Consider the following 18,170-nt stretch of genomic DNA (forward strand, 5'->3'; position numbering starts at 1 on the left):
GTTCCTCAATGTAACTTTTTCCAAGTTATAAGTTACATTGAGGAACAAGGATTCCCCAGATTGTGTACATGTTTTGTACAGATTAAATGAATGACACGTTAATAGTGCTTTTTAACTTATTTATAGTATATATATAGTATCATAGTATCACCCAATCTTTATCTTTAACTATTCTTTTCTGTGTTACAACTAAGGGCATATTGAAGCATTATCATGCTAACTGTTTGTTTTTCATAGGTGTGGATGTGTCCTCCATGCATGCCATGAAGACACAGAGACCCAGTACCATGTTGTCTGATGTTAGACAGCTTGTAGCCACAGGCGTTAGCCTCAGCCAGCCCAACGAAGAGGGGGTCACTCTGGTGAGTAAGGTCTCGTGTATTCCTCAGTTGACCTTGTTTGTCTCTCTCGCCTTCTGTCTTCTGTTTGTTCTATTCTCTTGACTCTTTCAGGCCAGATGCAACATATGCATATATCACCATCCAAATGTGTGCCTCTCTCTCTCTCTCTACAGCTCCACATAGCATGTGCCAGTGGTTACAGAGAGGTGGTGTCTGTGCTGCTGGGGAGTGGAGCGGACCCCCATCCTGCTGACGACAACTTTTGGACCCCTCTTCACCTGGCTGCTAAATATGGACAGGTACATCACAGCTCAGAATGTTTTTAGGCTTTAATGATGCATAGTCCCCTCATTTCAACTCATCTAGCTGTATTGATCCAATGTGATTGCAGTCATTAGTTAAATAATGAGAAAATTATTGATGGATTGCTCCTCAGTGCAACTTGCCCCAAGATATCCTGCACACACTGATAAACTGCTCTTTTTGGACCTATTGATCTGAAATAGTCAAACTGTTGGCACACACCGGTACTACATATTCATTTGTTACAGCATTTTAGATGAGCAATGTAATGGTCTCTCTTAGAGGGAAGGAGATTGATTTCCAGAAGGGGGGAGGTGAGTTGTTGGAGTGATGGGAGCGGGTGGTTTGGAAGTCGTCCAACTATGAGGGAAGGGAAGTGATCACGTTCAGAACTTGCTGACCCAACTGGATATTTAATTACATTTCTGGGCTGTGTGCTTGGATGCCGAGAGGAGGAATTTATTAATTTGGTATTTAGAGACACTCCTTTGGTTCATTCATCTTTTTATGTGTTTAAAAATGATTTATTCCCTAATGTTAGCTCACAGCCTATCTCTGTTTGATTCATACATATCTGTTGCTTTCTTTATTTTTCCTTACCCAATCCCTTCATCCAGTTATTATTCGATCAGATGATAATTCATCAGTAGAACAGACAACACTCCCCTTATAACTTCCTCATGGCTCTTGCTTGCTTTTCAGACGTTGTGCCTATGCAATTACTCTGTATATGACTGTGTGTGACTGTGTGTGTGTTCTTGTGTTTATGTGTGTAAGTGTCTATAATATGTAAGTGCATTTGACTTAAGAGTGGCAGTTTAGAGGATTGTAGAATCGATTAGGCTTCCCTTGCAGTGCTAAATCACCACAGCCATCGATTCTTTACTGGTGCCAGTGCTTTGCCTCCTGCATACCAACTACTCCACGAGTCCTCCTAACACTTACCTCCTGCCACCCTTCCCGTATAACTACTCTGACAATGACATGTCACTTACACAGGATATTAGGGGTTCAAGATGTGTACATGTATTCAGCCAAGTAAATCAGTTGTACGATTAATTAAAATGCATTTGCTGCTATGAGGCAGAAGCAAGCTGTTGGCTGGCAACTGGCACACTAACCGGTACGTTAAACCCAAAGACCCCTTATGCAGCGTGGCACACATACTATGCTGACCCTTTAAGAAGATGTATGACCCTATTACTGCAGCTAATTAAGCTTCCCTGCTCGCTCTCGAGATAAGTTAACCCTGGCGCTCGGCTTTCCTTGTTTGATTTAGTGGTTTTTAAGATGTGGTCTCCCGAGGAAAGACTTTTTAAATAGTGCTCTGCTGGATTTTCAAACAGAAGTGACCGGGTGCTCAAATTAAACACTTCAGGGATCGGATTAATTCAGTCAATTCAAAGAGTGAAGGTACACATGGAAGCTGTGGCAATAGAGCAACCACAAGATTAGTATAACAGTAACATATTTTAAAGCACTTTAATTTTAATCCCAGGATTCATTTTCACGTCTGACAAATATTGTTAAAGGAAATTTACCAAAGTTCCTCACAAAACAAGTCTACATTAGCTTCAGTTACTTTGGTTAGGTGAGGTCACTTTGAACCCAGCGATCCCTGTGTTATGATGACCTTTTCTCGGTCCCTGCGTAAACTTGGACTCATTAAAGACTTCAGATCTTGTGGTGCTACTGACGTGGTGTCAGTATTTATAGGGTGTGAGTGCAGCTGAAAGGGGGCAGTAGAGATGCTGTAGACTCATGAGTGAACAGCTGTCGGTATGGGTCAGCCAGTCCGCTGAATGTGTGTCAAGTTCCTCCGTCCTGCAAACAATGTCTTATCACTCTACTGTGGAACAAAGAAACTCTGCTTCTTCCTGAACTGTTTGAACTGTGACTTAGAGCTCGGGAATAAAACAGTATCATTTATTCTGTCGATATAATTTGTATCAATTGCAACGTAAACTAAAGTCCAATATCTGACGAAATTATGCTTATACATTATGTAAGTGAGGAGGTACAACACATCGATCTGTTTCAGATGTTTTGCTGTTCATCAGGTGTCATTCTCTGCTTATAAAGAAACGTTTAATTGATATTGATAATCTTAGATATTGACTGAAATGAAAATGTTTATCTTGATATCATTTTTGGATTTATTGCCCAGCTCTGTGACTAATGGTAAGTTGTATTGATATTTAAATCGTTGAACCTGATTCATAGTCTTTGGAACCCACAATTCCCAGCTATGATAATCTGAGATAACGTGAAATATCCTCCAGAGCTACAGACGACATTTAAGTAGAAGTACTCCCCATAACGAACAAATTCATTTGAAATGATGCATTAAAATTTATTGAGCTGCTGCGATAACTCAACTGAGTCATGCCATCAATCTTACATTATAACAAAAAATGATGTAGAAGACCCTTCAGATATGTCAACGCATCACAGATCAGCACTCACAAATCACGCTGTGCACTACACTTCTTGGATTCAATACAGCTGTAAATCTACAGAGGCAGAGTGGGATGGTGAAAGAGGCGGAGCAAAAAGACGAGAAAAAGAAGGAGTAATGAGAGGGAGAGGGGCAAAAATCAGAATGTAGCCTGTGTGAGACGAGGACAAACAATAGAAGACAGGGGTGACAGCCATCACATGTCACCATGTGCAGAAATGAGACTGGGAGACTACAGGGGTCTTTGACTGTGATGTTTGAAGGAAGATGGGCCCATTGTTAAAGGATCTCCTCACACTGGTGTAGCCCTTTCATTTCTGTTATACACTGTATATGTTATTTGTTTAGTGTTGGGATTCTAGGTCAGGTTGACAGTCTATCTTACATCATATAATGTATCTACACCTGCACTGTAGCAATAAACACAGGTTTAACCACCTTAACTCCTCTGACTTTTAAAAGAATGATATTCAAAAAAAACTTCACAATTCTGCTGTTAACTGTTTTTAGTGTTTGGTTAATAGTGCATTGGAAATGTTTTAATTTTTCTCGGATCTGAAAAAATGGATCTGGGTGTTTCTTCCATCACTTACAGACAAGCATCGTTAGCCAGCTCCTGAGACACGGGGCGAACCCGACTCTGTTGAACTGCAACCAAGACAAGCCCTCAGGTAACACATTTACACATTCACACAAATATACACAGTTGCACACGTTCACACAAATATTGCAGCCGAAACGAGAGAGGGTGTTTTAGCGATGAGGAAGTAATGAAGCAAAGAAAAATGGATTTTGACTTGAGCTGAGCCTTTGCAAATGCATTAATAATCACTTTGGTGATATGAAACAAGCTCATACACTCAAACTCATACCCACGCAGACAGCGTGCACAGTGAATGAGAATCCCTCATAATCAGTCTCTGATGAGCCTATCTGTGCACATCTGAGTTTATCTCCTAGAAAAAAATAATTTCTTAATGAATGGAAACATTAACTCCTTGCTCTTGCCTGTATGCACATTGGGATTTGCTAAATGTGGGTGTTAGCAGTGATCCTAAGGGGCTGGTGGGATTAATTTGCTAGTGGGCATAAAGGTGTATTGTATTTTCTTTAATAATGAAAGCATATAAGACTAACAGGGGAGGGCTAAATTAAGCTAATTTGCACCAATTCATTTCGGTGGGAGATGTGTGTTTACGGATGTCTGATTAAGAGGTTCCTGTTTTGACTGGTAGACAACAAATATCAGGAAGGGCATGAATAAATAATGATATCCAAATAGCTCAAATACATCTGTCATCTTGAAAACGATGGCCGCTTGTGCAGTGATCATTTTTTTTATCTCTTTATCTACTTTTTGGATTAGTGGAGTTTTTTTTTAAACCCTCTGTAAGACTATCTGTAAAGGAAAACTGAAAGTGGCAGGATTTCCACACATATTTTATGCACTCTGAAGGAATCTGATGCGACAAAAATGCGACTCCAAAGCTTTCAGACATGCACGAAAGTCTAAACAAATTCCGGAGGGGCTTTATATGAGAACATAAATGTCCGAAACCCTGTAAAAGTTTAGTGTTTAGTTTAGGTCTACAATTCTGAAATTAGAGACTCTGAGTGGACTGCATTTTGAAGAGAGACACTGTAGTACACACAGGACCTTTACGTGTGAGTTGGCATTTCTATATGTAAGTTTACTAAAAGACAACAATCCGCCCTCAGCTTCTCAGAACAATACGCATTCTATCTGTGGGTATGTTAGGGTAAATCAACATATTTTTATTAGATGTATTTAGAATATTGTAGAAGTAAAAGCTGTATGCCATGGTCTAATGATCTTGATAATTATTTTCCCAATTTCCGTCCTCCTATTAATATACATAGACCTAGCAGGGGTGGAAATCCCCTTTGTCTCAACCAAAACCTGGCCACTATAGGTTGTCATTGTAATTGTGTGTGAGTAATGAGATGCGTCATAGAGAGCATCCGTCTATACTATCACAGCTGCCTCCCGCCAGTTCTCCCGATGTCTTCATCACACTTCTCTGACTGCCTCGCTCCAGCCTAATCAATAGTCCCATCCAGCATGAAAGCTTAGAAAAGATGCAAGACAAGCCCCTAGAGACTCACAACACCCCCCTTTCCAAATGGAAACACACACCCCTCTCTTTCTGCAGCCACATGACGAAAGAAAGACAAGGCAAGAGATGGGGGTCTGGGGGGTTGTCAGTCACCAGGAAATAAAAAGACAGGATGAAGCCATTCCCCTCCCTGGAGTCCTGTTAGACCTCATTACAGACAGGGAGGATCTTAACCCCCCCCTTCCTCTTAAGCACAGATGGATTGATCAACAGTGGGGTTCACATTCTGCACCAGCACTGGCTCGTCCACACGGATTGCGAGTGCAAGTGTTGACATGGCAGACGACAACAGAAAAGACAAATGTTCCTGGTTGTTTCACAGCATAGTATAATGATCTTGCTTTATTAATTGAATCACATTCTATATTCCATATGTCTTGTGCTTTATTTCAAATCTGATTAGCCTAAAATGTGTTTTCCCGTCACCAGGCATCGCTGCATCAGAGCCTATAGCTGACATGCTTCTGAACGCAGAGGAGAGCTGGCTGCACAGACTGAAGGACCCCTCCGCTCCTCTACCCCCCACAGACCAACGCTACGATGGGGGATCCCACGACCTCACCACACCTGTCAAGAACTTGTGGGTTAACAGTTTCATAGGCACAAGTGATGTTTTATGGTGACGACACAGATTGTAAATAATGTTTTTTCCCTTTTCTCTCATTCACAACTTTGCCCCAAACCTTCTTCCTGTCCTTCTACCTGCTGGTTTTTCTGTATCCTTGACTATCCACTTTATATATAGGAACACCTTGGGTCTCTCTATCTCTAAGCGGGACAGTCTGCTTGAGAAATCTGCCATGTTCAGAGAGGCAGGTGGAACGCTGTGCGGACAGCAGTCCCAGGATAATTGCCTAGATGGCCCCTTTAGCTCTGGAGGCAGCAAACTGGAACAGGTACCTACTTTCTTTCAGCTCCGTCATCCCAATAAACAGTTAGATAACAAAGACATTGATAAGCCAGGCTGGTTATAGTTAAGAAATTTCACGTTTTGTTTAAGTTTGTGTTTTTGTCAATTTATCATGGCATGTTCGTTTTAAAGTTTGCATTGTATTTTTCTTCAGGTCAAGCTGATGCCTCCGGCCCCTAATGATGACTTGGCGTCCCTCAGTGAGCTGACAGACAGCAGCCTTCTCTATGAGATGCAGAAGCGCTTTGGCAATGATCAAATTTATGTAAGACCCTACAGTCCTTCTCTCCTGTTCTTTTCTCCAGCTCCACTTTTACATTACATTACATTACATGTCATTTGGCTGACGCTTTTGTCCAAAGCGACTTACAATTAGTACACTCAACATTCATGAGGGGCCATTTTAGGGGTTCAGTATCTTGCCAAGGACACTTGGCATGCAGATGGGAGAGAGTGGGGGTTGAACCGGCAACCTTCTTGTTGAAGAACCACCACTCTAACCACTAACCACTAGGCCACACCGCCCCATTAAAACATCTTACACATTTAACAGTTGAGCAATTTAAGGATGCACAGGATTGGAATCGTCCATTTCCCTTGGAAAGGTGTCCCCAAACTTTTGATTTGTCAGATTTCAGTGTAAGTTGTAGCTCTTCCTCCTGCATGACAATGTGTTTACAGGAATGCAATTATTTTAAGATTCAATATTAATGGTCACATTTTTAAATGATAAAGCCATAGGGCCTTTTGATCAATGTTTATCATATAAATCAGATTTGACTGATTTGCAAGATAAGACTTCCTCCTAAAAAGTATATTGTGTTTTTTTTTTTTATCGGGTCAAGGTCATTGTGATTTTTGTTTCTTGTGCAATGATGCAAATCTGTAAATCTTACCATCCCAAGTCTGCACACCAGTTTTTTTCATGAGCAGACACATGCACTCAAACTCATATACACATACACATACACATGGATGCTCATACTTAGACTGGTGACAATTGCAAAATCAATACATTTTGGATCACTGTTAAAGATAAATCTATTCCGATATTCAGGAGAAAAATATCTTCAGCTCAAACAATTGGTCATTTTTATATTTCTGGCATATTCTGCTTTCCTTTAAAACTGTGGCCCATCATTTTCCATCGGGACTCAGACTCCATAGAGACTGGAACTAGATCAATATGGAGCTATCCGGTAGGCTCCTTTGTGAACAGGCAGTAATAGACTGTTATTATGGAAACCCAGATGGGCGACAGACATTCGGGTTAGCCACAGCAGGGGGCACACACAAAGGGAGGACACTAAAAGAAAGAAGAGTGGTGGCTGAGAAAAAAAGAAACAACCACGGTTCAGCTTAATTTTATTTATTTATATTGAAGTAAAGTCCCTTTGGAAGAAGTGCTGAAAAGAAAGAAAAGGACGCCTAATCTGATATAATTCCTTGGTCATGCAGGTGGACAAGACAAAGTAATGCATTATACTCCATTCTGTTTATGTCAAAGATAAAAGTAAACACAACCAGGTAAACTGATGATGGCCTGACTTTAAGTAACTTCATATCATCCCTTCTTATCGTTCTTGTTTCTATATCTAATGTAGAATATCGTAACAACTTATTAAAAAGGTAAACAAAGCAGAGATCTGGTAAAGGAAAGAAACGGTGAGTGGACAAAGGCAGTGAACACTCCATATGTTCCCAGCAGGGTGGTCAGGGACGTGGCTTTGATGAGTGATCTGCTGCCTTCTGCCAGGGTAGAAGGACCAGTGCTCCACGAAACCCCTGAGGAGAGCAGCAAGAAACTTGGGATGGATATGAGTGAAAAAAGTGATGAAGGCTGGATTGCTGACAAGCATGTCATGAGATTAAATGAAAGAGTTAGTCTGGGAAAAAGTGGCTTACCATTGTACCCAAGATTACCCAGTTAGCAAACAAAATAGTTGGAAAAGTTGGGAGTATTTCTGTTTGTGTCTGCAAGCAGAAGAATTCATTAACCTTGAGCCAGGGCCTAAGGACAGGGCAGCATGTTACAGAATGTTAGCAACGCCTGCACTTTCCCAAGGGACAGTGTTAGCTTTCAAATAGCCCCCAGCACTCTTTGTAAGAAACAGTGTTAGCAGTTTAATGGAAAGGGTCAGAAATTTCAAGTGGGTTATTTTTATCTAAAGTGCCTGTAGGTCTGTGTGGGAGGGCATGTCTGTTTGTTTAGGAAAAAGGTCATAATGGAGGTTATCACTTGGAATCTCTTCCCGACCTGTATGCCGGAGTGTCCTTGGCAAGATACTGTACCCCTAAATGGCCCCTTATGAATGTTGAATGTACTAATTGTAAGTCGCTTTGGACAAAAGCGTCAGCTAAAATGACATGTAATGTATGTATACCATTCTGATGGCAATAGAAAGAGTGGGACAGTACTTCTGTTTTAAGTCAGTGTTAACTTAAGCCCATTTTATAATAATTTTACAAAATTTAACTCTTTTGTCTGCAATGGGGATGGATGCAATCGAAAATGACTCTGGGGCAAATGACTCAGCAGAACGCATGGGTCTATTAAGATCCATTAACGATCTGCATTCATGGAAACGAGAGACAAAAGTGAATGCGTTAATTTGACGAGACAGCTTCTCAGATTTTGGTTCATTTTTGACGTTGAACATGACACACCGGAGGAAAAAATTGAGAGGTAAACTCCTCTTCTTGAAATGGGAAAGAGTAAATCCTCGCCTCACATCCAGAAGATAAATGTTTTATGATGTTGGCTGAACTTCTTATTTTTCAACAGTTCCTGAGTTAAAGACGACTCGTGTGTTTTTGTGCTCTTTTGCAGACGTACATTGGACACATCCTTCTGCTGGTCAATCCAAATAAAGAGCTGCCCATCTATTCCACTTTGGTAAGCATGTATTTTAACTACCTTTTCTTAACACAGCTTTAAAGTATTATGCAGTGCTGTGCTAACCTAGTGTTGAATTTAAAGGTTTAAGTATGTCTTTCCAAATTATGTGTCTTTACACTGTAAAAGGTTATGCATTGTACATGCAAAATCATACTGTCAAGGAGTGTTTGCTGTATAATAAGCAGGATGTGAACAGATGAAATGGACCTTGTGGTTGATAAATAATGCAGCTTTCCTGTCAGTGATACACAGCATAAGGCTGACTCTGCATCAGCCAGGAAATAGAAGGATCCAGTTTAGGTAGACACACACACACACACACACACACACTCACGCTCCGAGTCACATAGAGTTCATTACGCTACCTGTCCTCTATGAAGAGAACATAATCACTGAAGATGACAAGCATTATATTAAACACCTCCAACAAACACCTCGTAGACAGCTGATGACTAAGAGGCTCTGATTCTTTAAACAAATTTATAATTTTGCACAGGGTGGTGAAACATGTTTCACATTATTTTGAATAGTAGATTTGTCATGTTTGAAATAGCAGAACTAATGCCAGTCTGGAGTGTGCCCATCTGGGTCCAGTAGATGTCTTGTATTGCCATGACACATTGAACTCCAGGCATCTAAACCCAACTGAGAGAGAGGCTGTGTGGACGAGCAGGGAGGAGACAGACTCAGGGGGGCATATGTCATAACATGTGTGATCTGCTGGCCGTCTGTCACCCCCTCTGGTCTGGTGGTCCACAGCCCATCCTCCTTCCCTTTCCTAAAGCCACCACCAGCACTGGTACACATCTGCTGCCCTGGTTAGAGACAGAGGTGTTAACAGCACATATAGCTCACACTTCAGTTTGATAAACAGTCTCTGCTGGGCCTTATGCATACCTTATTTGACTGTCCTTATTTAAGGCGTGCATTGTGCAACATATTGAAGTTTCACTATTTTAAAAAGCAAATCAAACTCCTTGGTGAGTGAGGGATCACTTGACACAGGGATGTAAAGTGATACGCAGCATGGTTCCACTGTTAGGCTGTAACCTAACCGTCTGTTACTCAGCCCATGTTTGTATCCGTGTTACGTAAAGTTGTAATCCAATGTCTTAATTGACTGTGTCTACTACTTTCTCTCTCTCTCAGGTGAGTCAGTTGTACCTGAGCTCCACAGGTCGTCTCTGCTCCTCTTTGCCCCCTCACATCTTCTCCTCAGCAGAGAGAGCTTACCACATGATGCTGCAGGAGAGACGCCCGCAGTGTTTCATCTTAAGGTACCCCCCCCCTTTTACTCAAACACTGAACTTTGTGCTTTGGGATGCTGAGACACATCAGTTAACCCAGTTCACTTTGCCCCCTGGTTTGTCCACACACCTGTGAAACGCTCCCTGAGAGATTAATAGCTCACACTCTGAGCCGAGCGGCAGACATGTGTGGTGTTCACATGGAGATGAATGTTTGCTCGGAGCATCACAGCGTCTTGCTCTTTGTCCTTGGCTGGACCGAGGCAACTCCTTGATTGCAATTAAATCCTGTTCCAGCTCTCCAGTGACATTCCTGCTGAGTTATAACCAATCTGGCAGAGAGTTAACGTGCCCTGGCCACGGGCTATCCATCTCACTCAAACACACAATCACACACAAACATACAGGCATTCAGGGACACTGTACAGTGCTTTTGCACGTACACCCACTTTTCTTTCTTTGATTCTTTCCCAACTGCACTTATCACTCCTTTTCCTATTTCTCTTCTATTCAAGCTTTCTGTTTAACTCTGTCTCTCCTCAAACACACACACACACACACGTTGAAGAACACACATATACACAACCTCCTGCACGTAAAGAGGCAATCAGCAGCCATGATCCCAAGAGGCTCGTGTGCTAACAAAATGCCCTTGAAATCTAATAAAAACTGTTAAATGAAAAGACAGTGAGAAGGCCTGTACACTCCGCACTCAGCAGGGCCATTAGTAAGAGATATAGCAACACACATACTCACAGACAAACAGGGTACCACAGCACAGTGCCGTCATTAGCAAGGGCTTCTGACCTTCTGAAGCCATCTGCTTGTTGCTACTTTGCCGGTCTCAGCTCTCTGCATGACGGTAAGTGTCAGAGCGTGTACTGTAGAGTTACCCTATGTCAGGTTTAAAAGCCACTCCATGCCAAATTAAAAACACGCCTCCAGTGTCAGATCATTTGTGGCAGAAACAGCGTGTGGAAATTGCAGGTCAACAGAGAAACGTTAGTTTTAGTGTTGCAAAGAGACAGATATTGGAGGTTTAGTGTAAAGAGTCTCTGAAGGCATGATGTCAGGAGGGTGGAAACATGTCACTGAGGTGACGTGTGGGAAATATCCTGATGACTAAAGCATCACACCTATTCTTCTGAGACACACACAGCAGTGGAACACATGAATTTGCATGATTTTTGATTTCCTTTAATGCTTTTAATGAAATGTGTCTTTATTTTTAACTAAATGCACGTATCAACATATAAGTAGGTTATTTCTTTCTTTTTTTTATATCATATGGAATCAGATTAGAGCCAAACTGTATATTGGTTGGCCGATGATATCAATCAATATATCAGTATCAGATTGTTTCCAGATATTTACTGATATAAAACTTTTTAATTATACAATAAACAATGCAGAACATAATGTGAATTTAGGTTCACATTTTATGCAAAATAAATAACGTTTATGTTTTAAATTGAAGTTCTGTCACTTAATTAAAACTCGTTGGCGTAGGGGTTGCTATTAATACTTTCTGGATTTTTGTAATACCTGATATCAGCATAGCCCCCAAAAATGCGTATGTTATATTATACAATATGGTACAACTTAAGTGTTCTCATCTCAGCAGTATAAAGAGTGCAGTATTAAGACATGTAACAATGCCTAGAATATAAATTACATTTTTATGTCTTTGTGTCTTTAGTGGTGAAAGTGGGGCTGGAAAATCAGAGGCATGCAAACACATAGTGAGACACCTGACAGCCCGCTCCAGCGCCAAAGGCTTTGCACTGGATCCCAGAATGAGACACGTAAGTCCAGACCTGTCTTTGTGTAGGATACTCTGCTATTTGACACTTCAAGCAGTCTTAAGCTGTGTTTTCCTGGAGGCTTATATGGATGAAGAACATGTGATGTAACTGCAGAGTCCTGGGCAACGAGTTTTGAATCCTTTTTATGACCTTGTTACTTTACTTCGACTTTGCAAAAGAGGAAAAGTTCTAGAAAATACTGTTATTTTATTGTTTATTAAATTTGTTTCTATGCTATGTGGTACACAATGAATCCTCCGAGGGAAACTCTTGAGCATTTTTGATGCTCTTCAAACTGAGGCACTGGCTGAATCTTACATCCTGTTTTGTGCTTATTGTTCCTTCCCTCATGTTAGCCCTGCTATAAAAGAGCCAGATAGCACTCTGCTGTTCCTCATTGCTGTAGTAGGGGAACAATAGAAGTATGGATTAGCGCAGCACATTATGAGCTATAGCTTGTGATCTTGTCCTTACTGCTCAATAGCTGATTATTTGTCATAGACATAATTTGACACACACCAACTCTGATGTTTGATTGCATCATTATAAATATCTAACTCTGTGATGCTGGCTCTTTATGACAGAACAATTTTCTCTGCAGCGAAAGGTTCAGAGATATTCTGAGATGGGAGGTCATTTTTTTCTACTTCCTTTCAGCCAATAGTGAGAGAATTGATTGTGGAGTGCAAAGAATAACAAAAAAACTACTACATTCATTTTGTTATAATCGATTATAAGCATGAAATGTTTGGAGAGACAAAAAGGGCCTAGAGTTTAGCGTCCTTCCTCTATCTGTATCTGAAAAATGGAAAGAAAGAAAAGACAAATCTGTAATCTAGGGCAGCACTTTTGTCACTGCCTCTTCTTGCATTCATTGGTGGTGCTTAACACATGATTCACCTGCTTTGCACTCAGGCTGTCAGCTGGGTAAAAAAAAATCAGTTTATAGCCTTGAAACACAAGTGTTGTGTTCTGATGAAGTCATCTTAAGTCTTCGATATCTGGGTCAGCTCACTCTCTGATCATCCATGGACAGAATTAACACAGAACCAAGATTATGGATGCATATTGACATCTAGTGGTAAAAAGTGGAATGGGAGTACAACAGATGTCGTTCAATCTCTAGAAACCTTTGTAAGAGATACTAAAGATAAATTGATTAATATAAAAACAGAGAAAATATCTATTCTGTTCTAAAAAATGTCATAAATGCTGTTAAGTTTTTCTTTGGCTTTGACATGATACACAGGTGAACTGTATTCTGGAGGCCTTTGGTCATGCAAAAACCCTGAGGAACATCAGCTCAAGCCGCTTTATCAAGTTGTTGACCATTCAATACTGTGACAAGAGGAGGACACCGCTCAGAGGTAAACTACATTTCTCTCACTGCAGCAGTGAACTAGTTATAAGCATGTTCGGTGGCTTACCAGAAAGTGTTCTTACTCCTTTACTTACTGCACATTTGATGGTGTTCTAGATTAAAATAGATAAAATTGCCAATCAATTAAAACTAAATAACCTGTTATGACAAATCAAATATATGTTTTTAGATTTTTTTTTGCAAATGCTGTTCAAGTGACTTTGAGAGTCTGAGGAGACAGATTCTCGGGTTTGCGATGAGACAAAAATTGTAACTCCTCATCACCCAGTGATTTCTCTGGTGAATCATGGCGATTGCAGCATCATGCCAACGGGTAATTCTGAGCAGCAGAAACTTCAAGACTGGTAAGAAATGAGTGATAGAATGAGGCCAAAATGTGTCACGACCTGAGACTGAGGAAACAGTTTCCGGTTCAGCATGACAACAACATGAAGCTAAAGCCAAGACCATGCAGGAGTGGCTTTGGGACAAGTGTGACAGTCCTTGAGTGGTCCAACCATATCCCAGATTAACACACCATAGATCAAGATCTGAGGAGAGACCTGAAGATGACAGGTCGGACACCATATAAGGATGTGCAAGGGGAAGTGGGATAACCTGCACAAAACCAGGTGTTCAAAAGTTGAAGAATTATACTTAAAAGACCTGAAACTGTAAATGTTACCAAAAGGGAATCTACAAAGTCCTGCATGAAGGGGCTGAATTATTATTTTTAGTTTTATTCTGAGTTGTAAGTGTCTAAAAACATGTCTTCACTTGCAGATGATCCAAATGGCATTTTAACAATCTGGATTTAAATGTACAACAAAATAAAGTGTGCAAAAAGTAAAGCAGTCTAGATTCTCCTTGAAGCCAGTTTAGAATGAATTTGATTCCACATGGGAGACAGGAGAAGGACGGAAAGTTGATGGTGTCCCAACATCGAATTAATTCTCAAATTTGATTTCATCGTGGTTAGTTTTGTTATGTTTTTTATATACAGAAAATCTATAGTTTCTGAAGATCTTTTATCCCATTTATTTGTGATTATTTGAAAACAATTATATGTTGATAGCCAAGTGAGGATCCCTAACTTTATGATAATACTGCTGTGGCTGTGAATATATACCATATAACATTCGTAGTGTTACTGAGGCTCAGATAGAGTAAAGGTGTAGTTTTAGTTTCGATCAGGTGTAATGCTATGTTATCACCAACAGGTGGAAGCACAGTCTTATGTTTTGTACTAGCGTTCCATTTTTACAACCATGCTGACCTTAAATTACCTCAGTGAATTTGATCAGAGAGTACTTGATGTTGAACAGTGGACACAAATGTAATGCTCAGGGCTGACAATTATAATTAACACTGCTTAAAACTTGTATTTGCACCTTCTGTTATTGAAGTCTGCGTCTTCTTTGGTGTTAAAGCCCGTGTGTACACGTACATGTTGGAGAAGTCTCGTCTGGTCCAACCGGCTCCACACCAGCAGAACTTCAACATCTTCTATCTGATGGCTGAAGGCCTGTCCCCTGAGGAGAAGAGCACACTTTACCTCAACAATGTCCTGGCTCATAGGTATGTTGCTGTCAGGTGCCACATGCATGGCACTAGTTCCTAAAATCATTAATGAAAGAAGTGTATTGGTTATAGCTGGTCATTTTTTCATCAGGAGAACCTCAGTTTAATCATGTGTTTGGACTCTAAAAAGAATCAGAAACCTCACTTCTCACATGAAGAGCAGAAGCTGCAGAGTCCAATTTAATACCCTCATATTTGATAACATCAAGGATAGTGTGAAAGGTACAGATACAGTCAATGTGCTTTTGAATCAATTTCTCTTCATGCATCTATGAATGTACAGCCTTGTGTGTGTTTTTGTCCTTATTTATACAAATGTGCTGGTCTGCTGATATATTATTTTAATTCTGCTACTGTACCAAGAATCCAATAATCCATCAATCCTGAATGGAGCTTATGAAGCGCAGTAGACCCTCTGGCATCATACCAACCATTTCTGTGTCCGTATATCTTTGCTCTGTTTGTGTAATCTAGTCCTGCAGATTAATAATGCTCTTCGCCTCTCCACAATATGACTCAGACTTAATATAATCCTGCACAAATATATTTCATAAATCTTTTGGTTTTAGGTCTCTTCTGTCAAACCTTTGCACTTGTCATTTTTCACTCACCTTAGCACAAGGCCTCACATGCTTCTTCTGTATTTGTTTGAAGGCTTGGTCCCTGTTGCCTCAGCTTTCTGTCTTTACTTCAGGTATCTTAGTGGAGGATTTCCAGGGGAGAGCCCTCCAGTAGCTAAAGCCTCTACCCAGAGCAGGGAACGCTTCGCAGCAGTGATACAAGCCCTGCGAGCCCTGGGCTTCAACAAGCAGGTATCAATTTGCACTGCATACACCTTGTGTTGAGCATCTTTATTATTAACACTATGGACAGCTGGGATAATTTAAGTGTTAAAATAAGATATTCTGAGATATCCAATTATTGTGTCACTGATGATATTTCACCCGATACTTTGCTGCCCAGACAACTTTTTAATTAGTTCGTTTTTGACAATTTTTAAAGTCAAATATTTCAAATTTCATGGCCAAAATGTTACTGTCCCAGTAATCAAACCCTGCAAAACGATATGGATATGGCGGGCTACAAAAAGGACACTACGTTGTGTCAGACTCAAGAAGCATTTAAAATGAGACAGGCTTCATCTTTTAACAGTTGGTTGCCACAGATAGGGGGGTTTCTTAGGATTCAGATCCTGAAGTAACTAATCATGTGTTATAACTATTTATTTAAAGGCCCTATAAAAGTAGTGACCAAATGCAGAGGACAGGACACTGATTTGTGCATTAAGTGTGCATGTAGTGGGCAGTGATAGCACAGTCTGTCCTATACCCGACCAGCTTTGTTCCCAGCTCATTATCAGGTTCTATTCTTAGATTTCCAGTCAGCATCTGTCAGCAGTGAGTGACCACTATCTCACCTTTTAATCCAGCAGCAGTCAATACACGCAGGCAAGCAAGGGACAGAGGAGTAGAGTGGTAGATGGTGTTATTATCAGAGGGCACTAGCGTCCACTCTATAAGAGCGAGAGGGAGAGGGAGAGACCAAGGAGCAGAAGAAGGAGTGGGGGAGTGGAAGTGCAAGTGGTGGACCCAATGACAATGGCACCCATTGGTCTATGTCTAAGCTCTCATCAGGGGACGACTCCCAGTCCAGACCCAAAGGTCAATCGTCATTAGTGCTCCCTATCGTTCCTTTTCTCTGCCTCGTTCCCTTTCTTCTCCTCCCTAACAGGAGGGGGGGGGGTCTATCTCTGGATAGAGTGTCAGACAGAGACTAATGCTTGTGTTTATCTCCCAGATATCAGCTCCAATATCCTGCCTTGAGAGAGTGCACACGCAGACATATTCACGTACACTCACATAAGCTCACATGCACTCACATGCACATACACACACCCTCAAACTCAAACATCCCCCTCTCAGAGCAGTGGGTAATGGGGTATTCCATTAAGCGTCCTCTACTCAAGGGCAGAGAGGAAAGGAGAGTGGGAAGTGTGAATGGAGGGAAGAGGGTTGATGTGCTAGAGTTAGATTCACATTACATTTAGAATTTTGTATTACATGGAACAATAATGCCAGTTATTCTTTATTTCTCTTATTGTCAAGAAATCCCATCAAAATTCCAAACAAACAATGCTTATGTCAGTCGATCACTATGGTCGTCTATCACTCTCAGTCCAAGGCCCATTTATTCCTACTGAAAATGGAAACAGGCTTAAAAAACATAGGATTTTATCTTTTTTTTTAAAGAAATGCTCGATAAGAGTTGAGCAGCATTAAGGCAATAGAACTACTGCATTTCCTGGGGACTATTTTGAGTTAAGGATAATCACACAGTTAGTCTAAAATGAGTATTTTCCATGTGGGATTGGTTCAAAATAAACTCAAAAGGTCACGGTATACAAGAAGTTTAGTTACCAATGTTTTTTTCGAGAGGAATTTCGTGTTTTGCTCTCAGATCTGATTGCATTAATACGAATGTGAATAAGGCTGTGTCATGTGGTGCAAAGTACCGAAGGCGCATTAGGGGCCATGTGAGGACAATTTATTCTGAGATTTCGAGAATAATTTTGTGATTTAACATAATTTTTTGAATCTTTAAGTGGACTTAATATTCCATTGTATAAATTGGTATTAAATATTACATGGTAAAAAAGAAAGAAATGAATTGCACCAAGATTTTGCCAGTTTCCAAAGTAAGCTATTATTTTACTCTAACGTCCTCCTCTCTCTCTCTGTCTCTCTGTGTTTCTCTTTCTCTCTATCAGGAGGTTGACTCAGTGTTTACGCTGCTATCCGCTGTGCTCCATATTGGGGACATACGTTTCACCGCATTGACAGAAGCCGATACAGCCTTCCCTTCTGACCTGCAGCTGTTGGAGAGAGGTCAGTGCCCTGGTCACAACTGGGGCCACATTTCCAGTCTAAGTGGAGGTGGTGGGGAGGAGGGGTGCATCTTCATAGCTCCTCCTCTCGCTGTTTCTCTGCTTGGCAGCTTACCAGCATGGGCTAAACACCAGACAGTCACCTGTTTTATAAGCTGCCTTTCTGCCAAAACGTAACCTTGGTGAGGACAGAACACTTCATGCACTTTCTCACTATTGGGACAGTGATTTCTCTCTGTCTGGC

General features: G+C 40.9%; 1 protein-coding gene across 1 annotated transcript in view; it reads left to right on the forward strand.

Moving 5' to 3' along the window:
* Positions 1–18,170, forward strand: part of myo16 (myosin XVI) — a 74,314-nt gene that overhangs the window by 17,812 nt on the left and 38,332 nt on the right. The window contains exons 5-17 of the mRNA XM_062403398.1: positions 238–362; positions 515–640; positions 3,698–3,773; positions 5,670–5,820; positions 5,986–6,136; positions 6,305–6,415; positions 8,981–9,046; positions 10,199–10,326; positions 11,996–12,101; positions 13,351–13,468; positions 14,892–15,039; positions 15,737–15,854; positions 17,810–17,927. Coding sequence (XP_062259382.1) covers positions 238–362; positions 515–640; positions 3,698–3,773; positions 5,670–5,820; positions 5,986–6,136; positions 6,305–6,415; positions 8,981–9,046; positions 10,199–10,326; positions 11,996–12,101; positions 13,351–13,468; positions 14,892–15,039; positions 15,737–15,854; positions 17,810–17,927 — 1,542 coding nt within the window. The remainder of the gene's footprint in view (positions 1–237; positions 363–514; positions 641–3,697; positions 3,774–5,669; positions 5,821–5,985; positions 6,137–6,304; positions 6,416–8,980; positions 9,047–10,198; positions 10,327–11,995; positions 12,102–13,350; positions 13,469–14,891; positions 15,040–15,736; positions 15,855–17,809; positions 17,928–18,170) is intronic.

The sequence above is a fragment of the Platichthys flesus genome, chromosome 13 (assembly GCF_949316205.1).
Source record: "Platichthys flesus chromosome 13, fPlaFle2.1, whole genome shotgun sequence".
Classification (NCBI taxonomy): Eukaryota; Metazoa; Chordata; class Actinopteri; order Pleuronectiformes; family Pleuronectidae; genus Platichthys; species Platichthys flesus.